We start from the raw sequence: 25,892 nt of genomic DNA, 5'->3' as shown, positions 1-25,892 counted from the left end.
TGATCACTGGTTTCTTATGAGAAACCAGTGATCAACATAGAAGATCAGTGTGTGCAGTGTTATAGGTCCCTATGGGACCTATAACACTGCAAAAAAAAAGTGAAAAAAAAAAGTGAATAAAGATCATTTAACTCCTCCCCTATTAAAAGTTTGAATCACCCCCCTTTTCCAATAAAAAAAAAAAACACAGTGTAAATAAAAATAAACATATGTGGTATCACCGCGTGCGGAAATGTCCGAATTATAAAAATATATCATTAATTAAACCGCTCGGTCAATGGCGTGCGCGCAAAAAAATTCCAAAGTCCAAAATAGTGCATTTTTGGTCACTTTTTATATCATTTAAAAATGAATAAAAAGTGATCAATAAGTCCTATCAATGCAAAAATGGTACCGTTAAAAACTTCAGATCACGGCGCAAAAAATGAGCGCTCATACCGCCCCATACACGGAAAAATAAAAAAGTTATAGGGGTCAGAAGATGACAATTTTAAACGTATTAATTTTCCTGCATGTAGTTATGATTTGTTCCAGAAGTCCGACAAAATCAAACTTATATAAGTAGGGTATCATTTTAATCGTATGGACCTACAGAATACATATCAGGTGTCATTTTTACCGAAAAATGTACTACGTAGAAACGGAAGCCCCCAAAAGTTACAAAACAGCGTTTTTTTTTTCAATTTTGTCGCACAATGATTTTTTTCCCGCTTCCCGCTAGATTTTTGGGCAAAATGACTGACGTCATTACAAAGTAGAATTGGTGGCGCAAAAAATAAGCCATCATATGGATTTTTAGGTGTAAATTTGAAAGAGTTATGATTTTTTAAAGGTAAGGAGGAAAAAACGAAAATGCAAAAACGGAAAAACCTCCGGTCCTTAAGGGGTTAAAGAGACATAAAAAAAAAAAAGGAAAATAAATAAAAAGTGTTTGGCATGCAATTTCCTTTCAGATAAATGCTAAACGCACCATTTTCACCTGATCATTATTGGTTTAGAATTTCAGTGAATCCCTATATAATACAAGTGATATATAGAATATACAGTACGATACATAAACAGTATATATACTATAATACACACAGTATACAGTATAATACACCACAACATACAGTACAACTCCAACAAACTGTAGACTTGATATGAAAAATAATAAAAGAATGAAGAAACCTAATCATACAAAAGGAAGAGATGCAAAGCAACAGCAGTGATTACATCAAGAGCTCAATCAGGCAAAACAGTTATATCTGAGGAAAGGCAACAGAGTAATGTGGCACCCAGTATCCACTATAGCACATACACACACACACACACACACAGTATCCACTATAGCACATACACACACACACACACACACAGTATCCACTATAGCACACACACACACACACAGTATTCACTATAGCACACACACAGTATCCACTATAGCACATACACACACACACAGTATCCACTATAGCACACACACACACACACACACACACAGTATCCACTATAGCACACACACACACACACAGTATCCACTATAGCACACACACAGTATCCACTATAGCACATACACACACACACAGTATCCACTATAGCACGCACACACACACACAGTATCCACTATAGCACGCACACACACACACAGTATCCACTATAGCACACACACACACACACAGTATCCACTATAGCACACACACACACACACACACAGTATCCACTATAGCACACACACACACACAGTATCCACTATAGCACACACACACACACACAGTATCCACTATAGCACATACACACACACAGTATCCACTATAGCACACACACACACACACACACAGTATCCACTATAGCACATACACACACACACACAGTATCCACTATAGCACATACACACAGTATCCACTATAGCACACACACACACACACACACACAGTATCCACTATAGCACACACACACACACAGTATCCACTATAGCACACACACACACACAGTATCCACTATAGCACACACACACACACAGTATCCACTATAGCACACACACACACAGTATCCACTATAGCACACACACACACACACACAGTATCCACTATAGCACACACACACACACACAGTATCCACTATAACACACACACACACACACACACACACACACAGTATCCACTATAACACACACACACACACACAGTATCCACTATAGCACATACACACACACACACACACAGTATCCACTATAGCACACACACACACAGTATCCACTATAGCACACACACACAGTATCCACTATAGCACACACACACAGTATCCACTATAGCACACACACACAGTATCCACTATAGCACACACACACACACACACACACAGTATCCACTATAGCACACACACACACACACACACACACAGTATCCACTATAGCACACACACACACAGTATCCACTATAGCACACACACACACACAGTATCCACTATAGCACACACACACACAGTATCCACTATAGCACACACACACACACAGTATCCACTATAGCACACACACACACACAGTATCCACTATAGCACACACACACACACAGTATCCACTATAGCACACACACACACACACAGTATCCACTATAGCACACACACACACACAGTATCCACTATAGCACACACACACACACACACAGTATCCACTATAGCACACACACACACACACAGTATCCACTATAGCACACACACACACACACACACACAGTATCCACTATAGCACACACACACACACAGTATCCACTATAGCACACACACACACAGTATCCACTATAGCACACACACACACAGTATCCACTATAGCACACACACACACAGTATCCACTATAGCACACACACACACAGTATCCACTATAGCACACACACACACACACACACAGTATCCACTATAGCACACACACACACACACACAGTATCCACTATAACACACACAGTATCCACTATAACACACACACACACACACACAGTATCCACTATAACACACACACACACACACAGTATCCACTATAACACACACACACAGTATCCACTATAGCACACACACACACACAGTATCCACTATAGCACACACACACACACACACACAGTATCCACTATAGCACACACACACACAGTATCCACTATAGCACATACACACACACACACAGTATCCACTATAGCACATACACACACACACACAGTATCCACTATAGCACACACACACAGTATCCACTATAGCACACACACACACACACACAGTATCCACTATAGCACACACACACAGTATCCACTATAGCACGCACACACACAGTATCCACTATAGCACACACACACACACAGTATCCACTATAGCACACACACACACAGTATCCACTATAGCACACACACACACACACAGTATCCACTATAGCACACACACACACACACACACACACAGTATCCACTATAGCACACACACACACACAGTATCCACTATAGCACACACACACACACAGTATCCACTATAGCACACACACACACAGTATCCACTATAGCACACACACACACACACAGTATCCACTATAGCACACACACACACACAGTATCCACTATAACACACACACACACACACACACAGTATCCACTATAACACACACACACACACACAGTATCCACTATAACACACACACACACACACACACACACACAGTATCCACTATAGCACATACACACACACACACAGTATCCACTATAGCACACACACAGTATCCACTATAGCACATACACACACACACACACACACACAGTATCCACTATAGCGCACGCACAGTATCCACTATAGCACACACACACACACACAGTATCCACTATAGCACACACACAGTATCCCACTATAGCACATACACACACACACACACACACACACACACAGTATCCACTATAGCGCACGCACACACACACACACACACACACAGTATTCACTATAGCACACACACACAGTATCCACTATAGCACACACACAGTATCCACTATAACACACACACACACAGTATCCACTATAACACACACACACACACACACACAGTATCCACTATAGCACACACACACACACAGTATCCACTATAACACACACACACACACACAGTATCCACTATAGCACACACACACACACACACACAGTATCCACTATAGCACACACACACACACACACACAGTATCCACTATAGCACACACACACACACACAGTATCCACTATAGCACACACACACACACAGTATCCACTATAGCACACACACACACACAGTATCCACTATAGCACACACACACACACACAGTATCCACTATAGCGCACACACACACACACAGTATCCACTATAGCGCACACACACACAGTATCCACTATAGCGCACACACACAGTATCCACTACAGTATCCACTATAGCACACACACACACAGTATCCACTATAGCACACACACACACAGTATCCACTATAGCACACACAAACACACAGTATCCACTATAGCACACACACACACACAGTATCCACTATAGCACACACACACACACAGTATCCACTATAGCACACACACACACACAGTATCCACTATAGCACACACACACAGTATCCACTATAGCACACACACACACACACACAGTATCCACTATAGCACATACACACACACACAGTATCCACTATAGCACGCACGCACACACACTATCCACTATAGCACACACACACACACACACACACACACAGTATCCACTATAGCACACACACACACACACACAGTATCCACTATAGCACATACACACACAGTATCCACTATAGCACATACACACACAGTATCCACTATAGCACACACACACACACACACACACACACAGTATCCACTATAGCACACACACACACACAGTATCCACTATAGCACACACACACACACACAGTATCCACTATAGCACACACACAGTATCCACTATAGCACACACACACACAGTATCCACTATAGCACACACACAGTATCCACTATAGCACACACACACACACAGTATCCACTATAGCACATACACACACACACAGTATCCACTATAGCACACACACACAGTATCCACTATAACACACACACACACACACACACACACACAGTATCCACTATAGCACATACACACACAGTATCCACTATAGCACATACACACACAGTATCCACTATAGCACACACACACACACACACAGTATCCACTATAGCACACACACACAGTATCCACTATAGCACACACACACACACACACAGTATCCACTATAGCACACACACAGTATCCACTATAGCACACACACACAGTATCCACTATAGCACACACACACAGTATCCACTATAGCACACACACACAGTATCCACTATAGCACACACACACAGTATCCACTATAACACACACACACACACACACACACACAGTATCCACTATAACACACACACACACAGTATCCACTATAGCACACACACACACACAGTATCCACTATAGCACACACACACACAGTATTCACTATAGCACACACACACACACAGTATCCACTATAGCACATACACACACAGTATCCACTATAGCACATACACACACAGTATCCACTATAGCACATACACACACAGTATCCACTATAGCACACACACACACACACACACAGTATCCACTATAGCGCACACACACACACAGTATCCACTATAGCACACACACAGTATCCACTATAGCACACACACACACACAGTATCCACTATAGCACATACACACACACACAGTATCCACTATAGCACACACACACACACACACACACACAGTATCCACTATAACACACACACACACACACAGTATCCACTATAGCACATACACACACACACACACAGTATCCACTATAGCGCACACACACACACACACACACAGTATCCACTATAGCGCACACACACACACACACACACAGTATCCACTATAGCACACACACAGTATCCACTATAGCACACACACACACACACACACAGTATCCACTATAGCACACACACACAGTATCCACTATAGCACACACACAGTATCCACTATAGCACACACACACACACACACAGTATCCACTATAACACACACACACACAGTATCCACTATAACACACACACACACACAGTATCCACTATAGCACACACACACACAGTATCCACTATAACACACACACACACAGTATCCACTATAACACACACACACACAGTATCCACTATAACACACACACACAGTATCCACTATAGCACATACACACACACACACAGTATCCACTATAGCACATACACACACACACACACAGTATCCACTATAGCACACACACACACACACACACACACACACACACAGTATCCACTATAACACACACACAGTATCCACTATAGCACACACACAGTATCCACTATAGCACACACACACACACACACACACACAGTATCCACTATAGCACACACACAGTATCCACTATAGCACACACACACACACACACACAGTATCCACTATAGCACACACACACACACACACAGTATCCACTATAGCACACACACACAGTATCCACTATAGCACGCACACACACACACAGTATCCACTATAGCACGCACACACACACACAGTATCCACTATAGCACGCACACACACACACAGTATCCACTATAGCACGCACACACACACACACTATCCACTATAGCACACACACAGTATCCACTATAGCACATACACACACACACAGTATCCACTATAGCACATACACACACACACAGTATCCACTATAGCACACACACACACACACACAGTATCCACTATAACACACACACACAGTATCCACTATAGCACACACACAGTATCCACTATAGCACACACACACACACAGTATCCACTATAGCACATACACACACACACACACAGTATCCACTATAGCACACACACACACACACACACACACTATCCACTATAACACACACACACACAGTATCCACTATAGCACACACACAGTATCCACTATAGCACACACACACACACACACACACACAGTATCCACTATAGCACACACACACACACACAGTATCCACTATAGCACACACACACACACACACACAGTATCCACTATAGCACGCACGCACACACACACACTATCCACTATAGCACACACACAGTATTCACTATAGCGCACACACAAACACACACACAGTATCCACTATAGAACATACACACACAGTATCCACTATAGCACATACACACACAGTATCCACTATAGCACACACACACACACACAGTATCCACTATAGCACACACACACACAGTATCCACTATAGCACACACACACACAGTATCCACTATAGCACACACACACAGTATCCACTATAGCACACACACACACACACACACAGTATCCACTATAGCGCACACACACACACACACACACACACACAGTATCCACTATAGCACACACACACAGTATCCACTATAACACACACACACACACACACACAGTATCCACTATAGCACACACACACACAGTATCCACTATAGCACACACACACACACACAGTATCCACTATAGCACACACACACACAGTATCCACTATAGCACACACACACACAGTATCCACTATAGCACACACACACACACAGTATCCACTATAGCACACACACACACACACAGTATCCACTATAGCACACACACACACACACAGTATCCACTATAGCACACACACACACACAGTATCCACTATAGCACACACACACACACAGTATCCACTATAGCACACACACACACAGTATCCACTATAGCACACACACACACAGTATCCACTATAGCACACACACACACACACAGTATCCACTATAGCACACACACACACACAGTATCCACTATAGCACATACACACACACACACACACAGTATCCACTATAGCACATACACACACACACACACAGTATCCACTATAGCACACACACACACACAGTATCCACTATAGCACATACACACACAGTATCCACTATAACACACACACACACAGTATCCACTATAGCACACACACACACAGTATCCACTATAGCACACACACACACACACACACAGTATCCCCTATAGCACACACACACACACACACACAGTATCCACTATAGCACACACACACACACACACAGTATCCACTATAGCACACACACACACACAGTATCCACTATAGCACATACACACACACACACAGTATCCACTATAGCACACACACACAGTATCCACTATAGCACACACACACACACACACACACACAGTATCCACTATAGCACACACACACACAGTATCCACTATAGCACATACACACACAAAGTATCCACTATAGCACATACACACACAGTATCCACTATAGCACACACACACACACACACAGTATCCACTATAGCACACACACAGTATCCACTATAGCACACACACACACACACACACACAGTATCCACTATAGCACACACACACACACACACAGTATCCACTATAGCACACACACACACACACAGTATCCACTATAGCGCACACACACACACACACAGTATCCACTATAGCACACACACACAGTATCCACTATAGCACATACACACACACACACACACACACACTATCCACTATAGCACACACACAGTATCCACTATAGCGCGCGCACACACACACACACACAGTATCCACTATAGCACACACACACACACACAGTATCCACTATAGCACACACACACACAGTATCCACTATAACACACACACACACACACAGTATCCACTATAGCACACACACACAATATCCACTATAGCACACACACACACACACACACACAATATCCACTATAGCACACACACAATATCCACTATAGCACACACACACACACACACACACACACACAATATCCACTATAGCACACACGCACACACAATATCCACTATAGCACACACGCACACACAATATCCACTATAGCACACACACACACACACACAATATCCACTATAGCGCACACACACACACACACACACACACACACACACACACACACAGTATCCACTATAGCACACACAGTATCCACTATAGCACACACACACAGTATCCACTATAGCACACACAGTATCCACTATAGCACACACACACAGTATCCACTATAGCACACACACACACACAGTATCCACTATAGCACACACACACACAGTATCCACTATAGCACACACACACACAGTATCCACTATAGCACACACACACACACACACACACACACACACAGTATCCACTATAGCACACACACACACACAGTATCCACTATAGCACACACACACACACACAGTATCCACTATAGCACACACACACAGTATCCACTATAGCACACACACACACACAGTATCCACTATAGCACACACACACACACAGTATCCACTATAGCACACACACACAGTATCCACTATAGCACACACACACACACAGTATCCACTATAGCACACACACACACACAGTATCCACTATAGCACACACACACACACAGTATCCACTATAGCACACACACACACACAGTATCCACTATAGCACACACACACACACACACAGTATCCACTATAGCACACACACACACACAGTATCCACTATAGCACACACACACACACACAGTATCCACTATAGCACACACACACACAGTATCCACTATAGCACACACACACAGTATCCACTATAGCACACACACACACACACAGTATCCACTATAGCACACACACACACACACAGTATCCACTATAGCACACACACACACACAGTATCCACTATAGCACACACACACACACAGTATCCACTATAGCACACACACACACACAGTATCCACTATAGCACACACACACACACACAGTATCCACTATAGCACACACACACACACAGTATCCACTATAGCACACACACACACACAGTATCCACTATAGCACACACACACACACAGTATCCACTATAGCACACACACACACACAGTATCCACTATAGCACACACACACACACACACACAGTATCCACTATAGCACACACACACACACAGTATCCACTATAGCACACACACACAGTATCCACTATAGCACACACACACAGTATCCGCTATAGCACACACACACACACAAACAGTATCCACTATAGCACATACACACACACAAACAGTATCCACTATAGCACACACACACACACACACAGTATCCACACACACACACACACACAGTATCCACTATAGCACACACACAGTATCCACTATAGCACACACACAGTATCCACTATAGCACACACACACACACACACACAGTATCCCCTATAGCACATACACACACAGTATCCCCTATAGCACATACACACACACACAGTATCCCCTATAGCACATACACACACACACAGTATCCACTATAGCACATACACACACACACAGTATCCACTATAGCACATACACACACACACACACAGTATCCACTATAGCACATACACACACACACACAGTATCCACTATAGCACATACACACACACACAGTATCCACTATAGCACATACACACACACACACAGTATCCACTATAGCACATACACACACACACACAGTATCCACTATAGCACATACACACACACACAGTATCCACTATAGCACATACACACACACACACAGTATCCACTATAGCACATACACACACACACACAGTATCCACTATAGCACATACACACACACACAGTATCCACTATAGCACATACACACACACACACACAGTATCCACTATAGCGCACACACACACACAGTATCCACTATAGCGCGCACACACACACACACAGTATCCACTATAGCGCGCACACACACACACACAGTATCCACTATAGCGCACACACACACACACAGTATCCACTATAGCGCGCACACACACACACACACAGTATCCACTATAGCGCACACACACACACACACAGTATCCACTATAGCGCACACACACACACACACAGTATCCACTATAGCGCACACACACACACACACAGTATCCACTATAGCGCACACACACACACACACAGTATCCACTATAGCGCACACACACACACACACAGTATCCACTATAGCGCACACACACACACACAGTATCCACTATAGCGCACACACACACACACAGTATCCACTATAGCGCACACACACACACAGTATCCACTATAGCGCACACACACACACAGTATCCACTATAGCGCACACACACACACAGTATCCACTATAGCGCACACACACACACAGTATCCACTATAGCGCACACACACACACAGTATCCACTATAGCGCACACACACACACAGTATCCACTATAGCGCACACACACACACACAGTATCCACTATAGCGCACACACACACACAGTATCCACTATAGCGCACACACACACACAGTATCCACTATAGCGCACACACACACACAGTATCCACTATAGCGCACACACACACACAGTATCCACTATAGCGCACACACACACACAGTATCCACTATAGCGCACACACACACACAGTATCCACTATAGCGCACACACACACACAGTATCCACTATAGCGCACACACACACACAGTATCCACTATAGCGCACACACACACACAGTATCCACTATAGCGCACACACACACACAGTATCCACTATAGCGCACACACACACACAGTATCCACTATAGCGCGCGCACACACACACACAGTATCCACTATAGCGCGCGCACACACACACACACAGTATCCACTATAGCGCGCGCACACACACACACACAGTATCCACTATAGCGCGCGCACACACACACACACAGTATCCACTATAGCGCGCGCACACACACACAGTATCCACTATAGCGCGCGCACACACACACACAGTATCCACTATAGCGCGCGCACACACACACACACACACAGTATCCACTATAGCGCGCGCACACACACACAGTATCCACTATAGCGCGCGCACACACACACAGTATCCACTATAGCGCACACACACACACAGTATCCACTATAGCGCACACACACACACAGTATCCACTATAGCGCACACACACAGTATCCACTATAGCGCACACACACAGTATCCACTATAGCGCACACACACACACAGTATCCACTATAGCACATACACACACAGTATCCACTATAGCACATACACACACACACACAGTATCCACTATAGCACACACACACACACACACAGTATCCACTATAGCACACACACACACACACACAGTATCCACTATAGCACATACACACACACAGTATCCACTATAGCACACACACACACAGTATACAGCAACAGATGTACAGAACAAAACACACACACACAGAGTATAATACACACCCAGTATATGGTATAATACACACTATATATAATACACCATACATATACTGTAGTGTTATACAGTAGTATATATACACAGTATACAGTATAATATACATGGTATACAGTATAATACACACGGTAGAATATACATGGTATACAGTATACTACACAGTACCCGGTATACAGTATAATATACAGTATAATATACCCGGTATACAGTATAATATACCCAGTATACTATACCCGGTATACAGTATAATATACCCAGTATACTATACCCGGTATACAGTATAATACACCCGGTATACAGTATAATACACCCGGTATACAGTATAATACACCCGGTATGATATACCCAGTATACCGTATAATATACCCGGTATAAAGTATAATATACCCGGTATAATATACCCAGTATACAGTATAATATACCCGGTATAAAGTACAATATACCCGGTATAATATACCCAGTATAATATACCCAGTATACAGTATAATACACCCAGTATACAGTATAATATACCCGGTATAATATACCCAGTATACAGTATAATACACCCAGTATACAGTATAATACACCCGGTATACAGTATAATATACCCGGTATACAGTATAATACACCCGGTATACAGTATAATACACCCGGTATACAGTATATCCGGGCGCACACACCTGTGATGTAGTTGGTCCACTTGTAGAGCACTCCTTCCATAGCTGCGCCGCTCCGGTCACTGCGGGTTCATGGTTCTCCCGGGTGCGGCTGACGGCGGGAGCAGCGCGAACTACACACCGGGGAACACCAGCTGCTGAGCGACCAGGCCGGTCATGGTGGTGCCGGGGGATGCTCGGGCGGACACCCCGGACACTGCGCCCGTCTCCTCCATCCAGACAGCTGAGCGCTGCGCCTCCTCCTCTTCCTCCTTCACTGCGCTTCCCCGTACGCACGTCTACCAAGAGTCGCTTCTGCTAGGTATAATGACGTAGAAGTCACATGGTCTACACTAGTCACATGACCATTATGTGTTCTTCTGTTTCCTTCCTGTACTGTACAGGGTACGAAGGTATAGAGCGGTGTACACACTGTACTGTACCGGGGTACGAAGGAATAGAGCGGTGTACACACTGTACTGTACCGGGGTACAGAGGGATAGAGCGGTGTATACACTGTACTGTACCGGGGTACAGAGGGATAGAGCGGTGTACACTCTGTACTGTATTAGGGTACAGAGGGATAGAGCGGTGTACACTCTGTACTGTATTAGGGTACGGAGGGATAGAGCGGTGTACACTCTGTACTGTACCGGGGTACAGAGGGATAGAGCGGTGAACACAATGTACTGTACTGGGGTACGGAAGGATAGAGCGGTGTACACACTGTACTGTACCGGGGTACAGAGGGATAGAGCGGTGTACACACTGTACTGTACCGGGGTACAGAGGGATAGAGCGGTGTACACACTGTACTGTACTGGGGTACAGAGGGATAGAGCGGTGTACACACTGTACTGTACTGGGGTACGGAGGGATAGAGTGGTGTACACATTGTACTGTACTGGGGTACGAAGAAATAGAGCGGTGTACACTACTGTAAAGGGGTACAGAGGGATAGAGCGGGGAACACACTACTGTACCGGGGAACCGAGGGATAGAGCGGTGTACACAATGTACTGTATCGGGGAACCGAGGGATAGAGCGGTGTACACAATGTACTGTATCGGGGAACGGAGGGATAGAGCGGTGTACACGTTGTACTAGGGTACGGAGGGATAGAGTAGTGTGCATACTGTAATGTACTGGGGTATGGAGAGATTGTAGTGGGGTATGGAGGAAGAGAGCGGGTGCACACTACTGTACTGGGTTATGGAGGGATAGAGCGGTGTACACACTGTACTGTAATGGGGAACCGAGGGATGGAGCGGTGTATACTGTACTGTATCGGGGTACGGAGGGATAGAGCGGTGTACACACTGTACTGTATTAGGGTATGGAAGGATATAGAGCGGTGTACACACTGTACTGGGTTATGGAGGGATAGAGTGGTGTACACACTGTACTGTAATGGGGAATGGAGCGGTGTATGCTGTACTGTATCGGGGTATGGAGGGATAGAGCGTTGTACACACTGTACTGTACTAGGGTATGGAAGGATAGAGCTGGTGTACACTGTACTGGGGTATGGAGGGAAAGAGTGGTGTACACACTGTACTGTACTGGGGTATGGAGGGATAGAGTGGTGTACACACTGTACTGTACTGGGGTATGGAGGGATAGGGTGGTGTACACACTGTACTGTACTGGGGTATGGAGGGATAGAGCGGTGTACACACTGTACTGTACTGGGGTATGGAGGGATAGAGCGGTGTACTCACTGTACTGCACTGGGGTACGGAGGGATAGAGCGGTGTACACACTGTACTGTACTGGGGTACGGAGGGATAGAGCTGTGTACACACTGTACTGGGGTACGGAGGAATAGAGCGGTGTACACACTGTACTGTACTAGGGTATGGAGGGATAGAGTGGTGTACACACTGTACTGTAACAGGGAATGGAGGGATAGAGCGGTGTACGTACTGTACTCGGGTACGGAGGGATAGAGCGGTGCACACACTGTGCTGTACCGGGGAATGGAGGGATAGAGCGGTGTACACACTGTACTGTACTGGGGTATGGAGGGATAGAACGGGTGCACACTGTACTGTACTGGGGTATGGAGGGATAGAACGGGTGCACACTGTACTGTACTGGGGTATGGAGGGATAGAGCGGTGTACACACTGTACTGTACCGGGGAATGGAGGGATAGAGCGGTGTACACACTGTACTGTACCGGGGAATGGAGGGATAGAGCGGTGTACACACTGTACTGTACCGGGGAATTGAGGAATAGAGCGGTGTACACACTGTGCTGTACTGGGGTATGGAAGGATAGAGCGGTGTACACACTGTACTGTACTGAGGGATGGAGGGATAGAACGGGTGCACACTGTACTGTACTGGGGTATGGAGGGATAGAGCGGTGTACACACTGTACTGTACCGGGGAATGGAGGGATAGAGCGGTGTACGTACTGTACTGTACTGAGGGATGGAGGGATAGAGCGGTCTACACACTGTACTGTACTGAGGGATGGAGGGATAGAGCGGTCTACACACTGTACTGTACTGAGGGATGGAGGGATAGAGCGGTCTACACACTGTACTGTACTGAGGGATGGAGGGATAGAGCGGTGTACACACTGTGCTGTACTGGGGTATGGAAGGATAGAGCGGTGTACACACTGTACCGTACTGTACTGAGGGATGGAGGGATAGACAGGGTGCACACTGTACTGTACTGGGGTATGGAGGGACAGGGACCTGTCCAGAAACCAGGAACAATTATATTGACAAGAAGTCTTTTCGTATTTGTTATTGGAAAGTGAGAGACTTGGATTTTTACTTGGCACTGTGACTTAGGCCTAATTTTTCTGACTCTAGGAAGAGGTGATTAAAGGGGTACTCCGGTGAAAAACTTTTTTTTAAATCAACTGGTGCTATAAAGTTAAACAGATTTGTAAATTACTTCTATTAAAACATCTTAATTCTTCCTGTACTTATTAGCTGCTGAATACTATAGTGGAAATTATGAATCAAATCAAGTGCAAGAAGAAACGGGTGTCCATGCCAACCAATCAGATTCCACTTATAACCTTTTGGACAAAATCAGCAGCGACCTGATTGGATGCGAAAGAAAACAACCCCACTTTTAGTTTTGCACCAAGTACATCTCACACGTGATACACATAGTTATCGTAGTTCACCACCTTTTCTCTTGCTTTAGGCTTTGTTCACACTAGGGCTGCACGATATATCGCAATCCCAATCGAATCGCAATAATTGGGGATTGTGATATGTCAGTGCAGCCCTTCGCAAACTTTTGTGATTAAACACTACTCTGAGGAGAAACAGTGGGCCGCACGGGAGCCGACAAACAAGGGAGCAGAGCCAGAAGCTTCCATGCTCTGGTGCAGCACGGCCCCGCCCCTTCAGTATGCGACTTTCTCCTCCCTATGGGGACTAAAAAATTGTAAAATAACAAAGATGTAAAAAGAAAATGTAAAAAAAATGTTAATAAGCCCCTCCCCTATTTTAAGGTTAAATCACCCCTCTTTTCCCCCATAATTATATAAAATAATGTCAACAAAAATAAACATAAATGTATTTCGAATTGCCATATGCATAAATGTCCGAACTATTAAAATATAACATTAATGAAACTGCGCGGCCAATGGCGTGAACGTAAAAAAATAAATAAAAATACCCAATACCAGGATTGCAGATTTTTGGTCACTTCATATACCAGAATTTTTTTTTGTAAAAAGTGATCAAAAAGTCCAACCAAAACAAAAAGGAACTGATAAAAACTACAGATCACGGCACAAAAAATATGCCCTCATACATCCCTGTATACAGAGAAATAAAAAAAATATAGGGGTCAGAGATTCTGTGGTAAAATGATGTCATTACAAAGTACTAATAGTGGCGCATACCTCATATGGGTTTGTAGGTGGAAAATTAAAAGAGTCATGGCTATAAGAGGGCGAGAAGGTGCTCCCTCCCACACGGCACCATAGGGCAATGTAACAGCGCCAGAGAGTATTCAGACTACGCTATACCAGGCCTGTAGAGTACGCGGACTACACTATACCAGGTCAGGAGACTGTGCGGACTACACTATACCAGGTCAGGAGAGTACGTGGACTACACTATACCAGGTCAGGAGAGTATGTGGACTACACTATACCAGGTCAGGAGAGTGTGTGGACTACACTATACCAGGTCAGGAGAGTCTGTGGACTACACTATACCAGGTCAGGAGAGTGTGTTGACTACACTATACCAGGTCAGGAGAGTGTGTGGACTACACTATACCAGGTCAGGAGAGTACGTGGACTACACTATACCAGTTCAGGAGAATGTGCGGACTACATTATACCAGGCCAGGAGAGTACGTGGACTACACTATACCAGGTCAGGAGAGTACGCGGACTAGACTAAACTAGGCCAGGAGAATACGCGGACTACACTATACTAGGCCAGGAGAATACGCGGACTACACTATACCAGGCCAGGAAAATGTGCGGACTACATTATACCAGGCCAGGAGAGTGTGTGGACTACACTATACCAGGTCAGGAGAGTGTGTGGACTGCACTATACCAGGCGAGGAGAATGTGTGGACTACACTATACCAGGCCAGAACAATGTGCGGACTACATTATACCAGGCCAGGAGAGTGTGTAGACTACACTATACCAGGTCAGGAGAGTGTGTGGACTACACTATACCAGGTCAGGAGAGTGTGTGGACTACACTATACCAGGCCAGGAGAATGTGTGGACTTCACTATACCAGGCCAGGAGAGTGTGTGGACTACACTATACCAGGCCAGGAGAATGTGTGGACTACATTATACCAGGCCAGGAGAGTGTATGGACTACATTATACCAGGCCAGGAGAGTGTGTGGACTACACTATACCAGGCCAGGAGAGTGTGTGGACTACACTATACCAGGCCAGGAAAATATGCGGACTACACTATACTAGGCCAGGAGAGTATGCGGGCTAAACGAATCTAGGCTAGGAGAGTACGCGGATTACACTATACCAGGCCAGGAAAGTACGCGGACTACTCTATACCAGGTCAGGAAAGTATGCGGACTACACTATACCGGGACAGGAGAGTACGCGGACTAGACTAAACTAGGCCAGGAGAGTAAGCCGACTACACTATACTAGGCCAGGAGAGTACGCGGACTACACTATACCATGACAGGAGAGTACGTGGACTACACTATACTAGGTCAGGAGAGTACGCGGACTACACTATACTAGGCCAGGAGAGTACGTGGACTACACTATACTAAGCCAGGAGAGTACGTGGACTACGCTATACCAGGTCAGGAGAGTACGCGGACTAGACTAAACTAGGCCAGGAGAATACGCGGACTACACTATACTAGGCCAGGAGAATACGCGGACTACACTATATTAGGCCAGGAGAGTATGCGGACTACACTATACCAGGCCAGGAGAGTACGCGGACTACACTACTAGGCCAGGACAGTACGCGGACTACACTATACCAGGCCAGGAGAGTACGTGGACTACACTATACCAGGCCAGGAGAGTACGCGGACTACACTACCAGGTCAGGAGAGTACGCGGACTACACTATACTAGGCCATCCACATAAAATGTGGAGTAGTAATTGGGCTCTTTTCTTTCCATTTCATATCCAATCCCTTCTATTTTATGTTCAGTCAATAGACAAGAAATGTGGGGGGGGGGGGGCTATATGAAATGAGGGGATTGGACGGGAAATAGGAGGGACTTCCCCATTTGTTTATTAGATTGCAATCACGTATTGAAATCGTAATATTTACCTCCATAATCGTAATTGCACAATTTCCCCAAATCGTGCAGCCCTAGTTCACACTACCGTTATGGTTTCCATCACAAATAGAAGCTGCAGCAGAATCTATTGCATGACACACATATTGGGATCTGTCAGGTTTCTCTGCTATGTCACTATTGGCACCATTATTAACCTCTCATTATTAACCTCACTATTATAAACCTGTATGCCCTGCGCCCGGTCCCGGTACATAACGTGGGGTCATGCGGTCCCAGCGGCTAATGAAAGCCGGGACCCTGGGGTAATAGCGTGCGGCACTGATCTTTGTGCCGTGCGCTATTAACCCTTTAGACACGGTGTTCAAAGTTGATCAACGCATCTAAAGTGAAAGTTAAAGCTTCCCGGCATCTCAGTAAGGTTGATCGGGACTATAGCGGTGAAAGCGGAGGTCCTTTTACCTGCCTCCGTTGTGTCCGATCGGCGATTGATTGTGCCGAGCCTGAAATCCAGGCTTGAGCAATCAACCGCCGATAACACTGATCTTTGCCATGTCAATGCACGGCAATGATCTGTGTAGCAGATCAGTGTGTGCAGTGTAATAGCCGCTAAAGGGGGGGGGGGGGGGGGTTATAACACTGCAAAAAAAAAAAAGTGTGAAAAAAAGTTAATAAAGATCATTTAACCTCCTCCCTAATAAAAGTAAGAATCACCCCCCTTTTCCCATTAAAAAAAAAAACTGTGGTATCGCCGCGTGCGGAAATCGTTAATTTCTAACGATAATTTGTTTTCCCTTAGTCCTAACAGTAGCACAGATGGGGTATTCCACCCCCCGCGAACTGGTAGGACAGATGGAAGTTTTATTGAACCTAATTAAACAATCAGTAAGACACACCCACAACCCCCTGTATAAGTAAGAGGGTCATCCTCTGCCTCATTGTGTAGTAACAAGAAGAACTAAAGGTAAATAATAGAAGAAAATAACTTAACTAGGGAGGGAAAGTTGTGCTACTGTTAGGACTAAGGGAAAACAAATTATCGTTAGAAATTAACGATTCCCTTACGTCCTAACCAGTAGCACAGATGGGGAAATGGCAAGCAGAAACCCTATGAGGGAGGGCTCTCATGCCTGACGGCAGATAATACTGTCCGTCCAAATGAGGAAAAATCGGCCAATCTACTGTCAAGTCTGTAGTGGGTGATAAATGTGGAGAGTGAACTCCAGGAAGCAGCTTTGCATATATGTTCCAAGGGAACAAGACTCCTTTCCGCAAAGGAGGTAGATACAGACCTGGTGGAATGAGCTTTTACAAACTCAGGAGGCTCCTTACCTTGGGATACCATGGAAATACGAATGGCATCCTTACCCATCTACTGATGGAGGGCTTTGAAGCTTTAAGACCTCTCTTGGGTCCTGAAAAGAGAATTAGCAGATTTTCATCCTTCCGAAACTCCAAAGATCTTCTTATATAGATCTGGAGACATCTCGAGATATCTAGGCAATGAAGAGAACTATCTTCATTGGAGGATGGAGGAGGAGAAAATACTGGCAGGGATATAACTTGATTTATATTTTGGAATGATGGAACCTTAGGTATAAAGGATGGCATGAATCTGAGTAACAGTCGATCCGGCAAAAATTTAGTATATGGTTCAAGTGCCGAGAGCGCTTGAAGTTCCCCAATCCTTTTGGCTGAAGTGATTGCCAGTAAAAAAGTTATTTTAATGGTAACAAACTTCATGTCCACCTCCTCCAAGGGCTCAAAGGGGGGAGATGCTAACCCCTTGAGCACCATCGATAAGTCCCATGCTGGGACAGGTTGTATAATTGTAGGTTTTAACCTTGAGGATCCCCTCAAGAATATTTTGACTAGTGGGTCTTGAGACAATGGTTTATTGAGAAAGGCAGAGATGGCTGATACCTGAACTCTGAGTGTGGAAGGAGATAGATTCTTGTCTAATCCGTCCTGGAGAAAGTTGAGGATTGTGGCAACAGCTGGATTCTGTCCAGGTAGTTGTTTCTTGGAGCACCAAGACTGAAAAGTTGTCCAAATTCTTTTATAGGCTCTGTTAGTGGACTCCGCTCTGGAATGCGAGAGGGTATTCAAGACCGCACTAGAAAGCCCTTCTAGATGTGGAAGGGACTGGTCAACCTCCAGGCTGTCAGGTTGAACATTTGAAGATTTGAGCAGCTGTGAGTGTCCCCCGACACTAGTGCTTGCTCTGGGGGAAGCCTCCAGAATTGTCCCCGACTCATTTGCAAGAGTTGGGTAAACCAAGCTCTCTTGGGCCAAAATGGAATTATGGCTATGACAGAGGCTTGGTCCTGCCTGATTTTCATCAATACCCTTGGGATCAAGGAAATTGGAGGGAAGATGTAGGCCAGCCTGAACCTCCATGGGATTGAGAGAGCATCGATTGCTACTGGGTTGTCTTCCCTGTACAGGGAACAAAATCTCACCACTTTGGTGTTGAACCTTGTTGCCATAAGATCTATTTCTGGCATACCCCACCTGAGTATTTGTTTGAACATCTCTGGATGGAGAGACCATTCTCCAGTTGAAAGTCCTCTGCTCAGGTGGTCGGCGATCACATTGAGAGATCCCCGAATGTGAACTGCCGACAGGTGGGTTAGGTTCCTCTCTGCCCAATCCAAGATCAGACCCACCTCTCTGAGGAGGCTTTGTGATCGAGTGCCTCCCTGCTTGTTGATGTACAATACAGCCGTCATGCTGTCGGGTTGGATCTTTACTGCTTTCCCTTGAAGAAGAGAAGCAAAGTGGAGGAGTGCTAATCTGATGGCTCGAATCTCGAGGAGATTGGAGGTTAACCCTCTCTCCTGAGGAGACCAAGATCCCCGCACTAACAGATCCAAGAGATGCGCTCCCCAACCTACAAGGGACGCGTCGGTAGTAAGTATGATCCAAGGAGTTTGGATCATTGACTTGCCGTCCTCGAGGTGAGACCACCATCGGAGAGAGGACCTGACTCGATAAGACAGGGAGTGGCACTTGTTTAGGCCCGAGGGCCTGAGATTCCAAGTGGCGAGCACCTCTGATTGAAGAGGGCGTAGATGCCAAAGAGCCCAAGGAACCGCATCCACGGTAGCGGACATAAGTCCCAACATCCGCATGAGAGTGCGAATGGAAACTCTCCGGGGTACAGAGAGAAAAAGGGCCGATTCCTGCACCCGAGATTTCCTCTCGGGAGAGAGGTAGAGTGTCATGGAGATTGAGTCGACTATGAAGCCGAGAAACCTCACTGAGGTAGTTGGGAGGAAATTGGATTTGGCCCAATTGACTATCCACCCTAACTGGTGAAGGAAGGATACTGCTAGTTGCAGATGTTGGGACAGGATCGCAGAAGAAGGAGCTCTGAGGAGCCAATCGTCTAGGTAGGGAACGATGCTGAGCCCCTGGAGCCTTAGAGCAGCGACTACCGCTACGACCACTTTGGTAAATGTGTGTGGGGCCGAAGAAATTCCAAACGGGAGGGCTACAAACTGGAGGTGTTTTAGAACTCCCCCTACCTGAACTGCGATCCTTAGATACTTTCTGGATACCGGATGAATAGGAATATGAAGGTAAGCATCCTTTAGATCCAGAGTAGCCAGGTAATCTCCTGGCGAGATGAGGTTGACCACAGATTGAATAGTTTCCATACGAAAGCGTTTGTGCTTCACATACTGATTGAGATATCTCAGATCTATAATCATCCGCCAGTCTCCTGTTACCTTGGGAACTAGGAAGACTGGAGAATAAATTCCTGACCCCCGCTCTGAAAGAGGAACTTCCTCTAAGGCATTCTTCTGGATGTATTCCAGAATGTAGGTTTCTAGCGCCCCCTGTTTGATTGGTGAAAAAACTCTTGTCTCCACATAATTGGATGGGGGAATTGATTCGAGGTCTATCGAATAACCATCCGAGATTAATCTCAGGACCCAAGGATCCTGAATGTGGAGGGACCAGGCGCTTGAAAAGTGGTGAAGACGACCACCAACTGGAATCTGGGGGGCAGGATGGGAAACTGGAAAGGTCACCTCGGCAAGGAACCCAGAGCTTCGTAGAAGCCCGCAGTCAGAGCTTTCTGTTGTCTTTGGAGCCACGGGAGCGTTTTCCGCCCCTGCGTTGATTACCCCATTCTCTCTGAGGCTTAGGCTGGGGGGCTGATCCGCCCCCAGAACGCCGGCCTCGACCACGAAAGGAGGAATAAGGAAGGGACTTGCCTTTCTTGTCAGAAAGTCCCTCCATAATGCGGTCCAGCTCAGCTCCGAAAAGAATGCCGGGTTCGTAAGGCATAGCACATAAGGTGTTCTTGGAAGAGTTGTCAACCTTCCAAGGTTTTAACCATAGAGGACGTCGTCCAGCGGAAGCCAGGGCCATAGACTTGGAGGCCAATTTAAGATGCTGGGTGGAAGCATCGCACAAAAAATCAACGGCCAGATTGGACGTCTTGAAGGATGAAAGAATTTCATCTCTAGGAACCCCCTGGTCCAAATCCGACTGGATGTTAAAAAGACGGGTCTTCAAAAAGTTTGCTACCTCAGAGCAAGCTATCGCCACTGATGCAGACGCAGAAGCAGTGGAGTAGGAGCGCCTCATGGCACAGTCAGCCTTCCGATCCATTGGATCCTGCAAGGAAGACCCATCCTCAGCAGGGACCACTGTCCTCTTGGACAGTTTGGCAACTGCCATGTCAACCTTAGGGACAGGGCCCCAGGAAGAAAGCTGAGATTCCTGTATAGGAAACATGGTCTTAAATCTTTTAGTTAAGACCGGACCCTTTTCTGTTTTTTTCCATTTCGTTCTAAGCACGGACAGAAGGGTATCATCCGCTTTAAAGACCCTAGGTCCCTTAGAGGCGGAGGTAGAGGCTTCCCCGGGATCAACATCCTGGTCCCCCGACCGGATGGATCTCAGAAGACGCTGGGTCTTTTCCAGCGGAAAAAAATAAGATGCAGTGACCTCCTCATCCGAAGAGGAGGACTTGGAATCTTCTCTCTCCTGATCCACAGACATCTCCATTCTGGGAGGTGAAGAAGGTCTGGCGCGTTTCTGAGAGACAACGTGTTTCAGCTCCTCAATAGAGGCTTGCATAGCCGACATGTTAGAGGAGACCCACACATACATATCTTGGACTGTAGGTTCAGTCTGATGGGAAGGTAGAGACTTAGCCCTACAAGGAGGGCACCTGGAAAATTCATAATTATCCTCCAGGGGAGTATTGCAGTCATGGCAAGAGAGGTGCTTGCGCTTGGCGGATCTTTTTGCCAAGCCTTCACGATCTCCTGAGCCCTCGGTCGACATATCTAGGTAAATATGAGAGGAGTGATTAGATAATGTAGCGGCAAGAAAAAATTGCGGCTAGCTAAAATATAATTAAAATACCCAAAGTTCTCAGCAAGAGACCAGGTAAGATAGAGAGATAGGGAAACAGTAGTATCCGCAAGGATGCACTACTAGACTCAAAAAGACAGGACTGTGGAAGTACCAACAGCTCTGCGCTCTAGGAGGCTGAATGGCAGCCTAGGGGGAGTTTAAATATCCTCCTGGCTGGCGCCAAAACAAGACTCCGCCCACAAGGCGGAGTTGCAGAAAAAAGAAATCCTGTCTTACAAAAAACAGGAGGAAAAGGAACCCTATTAGTTAGAGGGTTATAGAAGAGGCTCCTCGCTCGGTTTCGCCGCATTATTGGCAAAAACGGCGCAAAAAACCGAGCCGGGAGCGAAGAGAGAAACAGGAAGTGACGTCAGACGCCGCTGACGCACTTCCGGCCGGGGCCGCGATTGAGTCGCGGCTCCGAGGAATAGAAGCAGATGGGCGCAAACTAAGCCCAGAACTGCAAGTAAGAAAAAAACCCCCCCTCCAACAGGAGTAAGGGGGTCACCATCTGTCCCACTGTCCGGGAGGACAGAAAAAAACACAATGAGGCAGAGGATGACCCTCTTACTTATACAGGGGGTTGTGGGTGTGTCTTACTGATTGTTTAATTAGGTTCAATAAAACTTCCATCTGTCCTACCAGTTCGCGGGGGGTGGAATACCCCATCTGTGCTACTGGTTAGGACGTAAGGGAATGTCCGAACTATAAAAATATATCGGTAATTAAACCGCAAGGTCAATGGCGTACGCGCAAAAAAATTCCAAAATCCAAAATAGCGTATTTTTGGTCACTTTTTATAACATGAAAAAATGTATAAAAAGATCAAAAAGTCCGATAAATATAAAAATGGTACCGATAAAAACTTTAGATCACAGTGCAAAAAATGAGCCCTCATACCGGCCCGTGCGCATAAAAATGAAAAAGTTATAGGGGTCAGAAGAGGACAATTTTAAACGTATACATTTTCCTGCATGTATGGATTTTTTTTAGAAGTACGACAAAATCCAACCTATATAAGTAGGGTATCATTTTAACTGTATGGACCTACAGAATAAAGATAAGATGTAATTTTTACTGAAAAATTTACTGTGTAGAAGCGCCCAAAAGTTCCAAAATGGAATTTTTTCTTCAATTTTGTTGCACATTGAATTTTTTCCCGCTTCGCCGTGGATATTTTGGTAAAATGACTAATGTCACTGCAAAGTAGAATTGGTGTCGCAAAAAATAAGCCATCATATGGAATTTTAAGTGCAAAATTGAAAGCGTTATGATTTTTAGAAGGTGATGAGGAAAAAATGAAAATGCAAAAATGGAAAAACCCTGCGTCCTTAAGGGGTTAAATATGACAGTATATAATACAACAAGTGTATACCCCGTCCCACAATAGAATACATTAGGTACACCTTCTAAACTACTACGCTGGTCAGATCTTCAGGACAGGATTATATAGTGCCCGTCAATCCAGCCTCCTGGTAATCGCCACATTGTCAGACTAATAATAGAAGCTTAAAGAGGTCATTCAGAACGCAGTCTTGTACCTGTGTTAAAAAGGCTTTTCCAGTAATATATGCCTCCATAGATCCCTGTGCTGCTGTAAGGGAATGTTCACAGTGAGGAAATGAAACAAGGAAAATCCTCTGGATCCATGACCTTCCTGCTTCATGAAAAATGGATCTAAAATGATCCGGAATTGGAGCTTATAGACTATTATACATAAGCACTGTCCCTTTGACAAATGGGACTTCTCTGGCACATTCCGGAAGAAGGTTGAACATGTTGAGTCTTTCACCAC

General features: G+C 45.3%; 2 protein-coding genes across 2 annotated transcripts in view; one reads left to right on the top strand and one right to left on the bottom strand.

Annotated features, from left to right (window-relative positions):
• The window catches only part of PLEKHA3 (pleckstrin homology domain containing A3), a 47,928-nt gene extending 34,651 nt beyond the window's left edge, over positions 1–13,277 (bottom strand). The window contains exon 1 of the mRNA XM_056537196.1: positions 12,997–13,277. Coding sequence (XP_056393171.1) covers positions 12,997–13,036 — 40 coding nt within the window. The 5' untranslated portion in view covers positions 13,037–13,277. The remainder of the gene's footprint in view (positions 1–12,996) is intronic.
• FKBP7 (FKBP prolyl isomerase 7) overlaps positions 13,159–25,892 on the top strand; it is a 77,590-nt gene continuing 64,856 nt past the window's right edge. The window contains exon 1 of the mRNA XM_056537198.1: positions 13,159–13,294. The gene's annotated coding sequence lies outside the window, so the exon portion shown is untranslated. The remainder of the gene's footprint in view (positions 13,295–25,892) is intronic.

This window comes from Hyla sarda, chromosome 8 (assembly GCF_029499605.1).
Source record: "Hyla sarda isolate aHylSar1 chromosome 8, aHylSar1.hap1, whole genome shotgun sequence".
NCBI lineage: Eukaryota > Metazoa > Chordata > Amphibia > Anura > Hylidae > Hyla > Hyla sarda.
The sequence above is the reverse complement of the archived record's forward strand: the minus strand, read 5'-3'. Positions and strand labels throughout refer to the sequence as shown.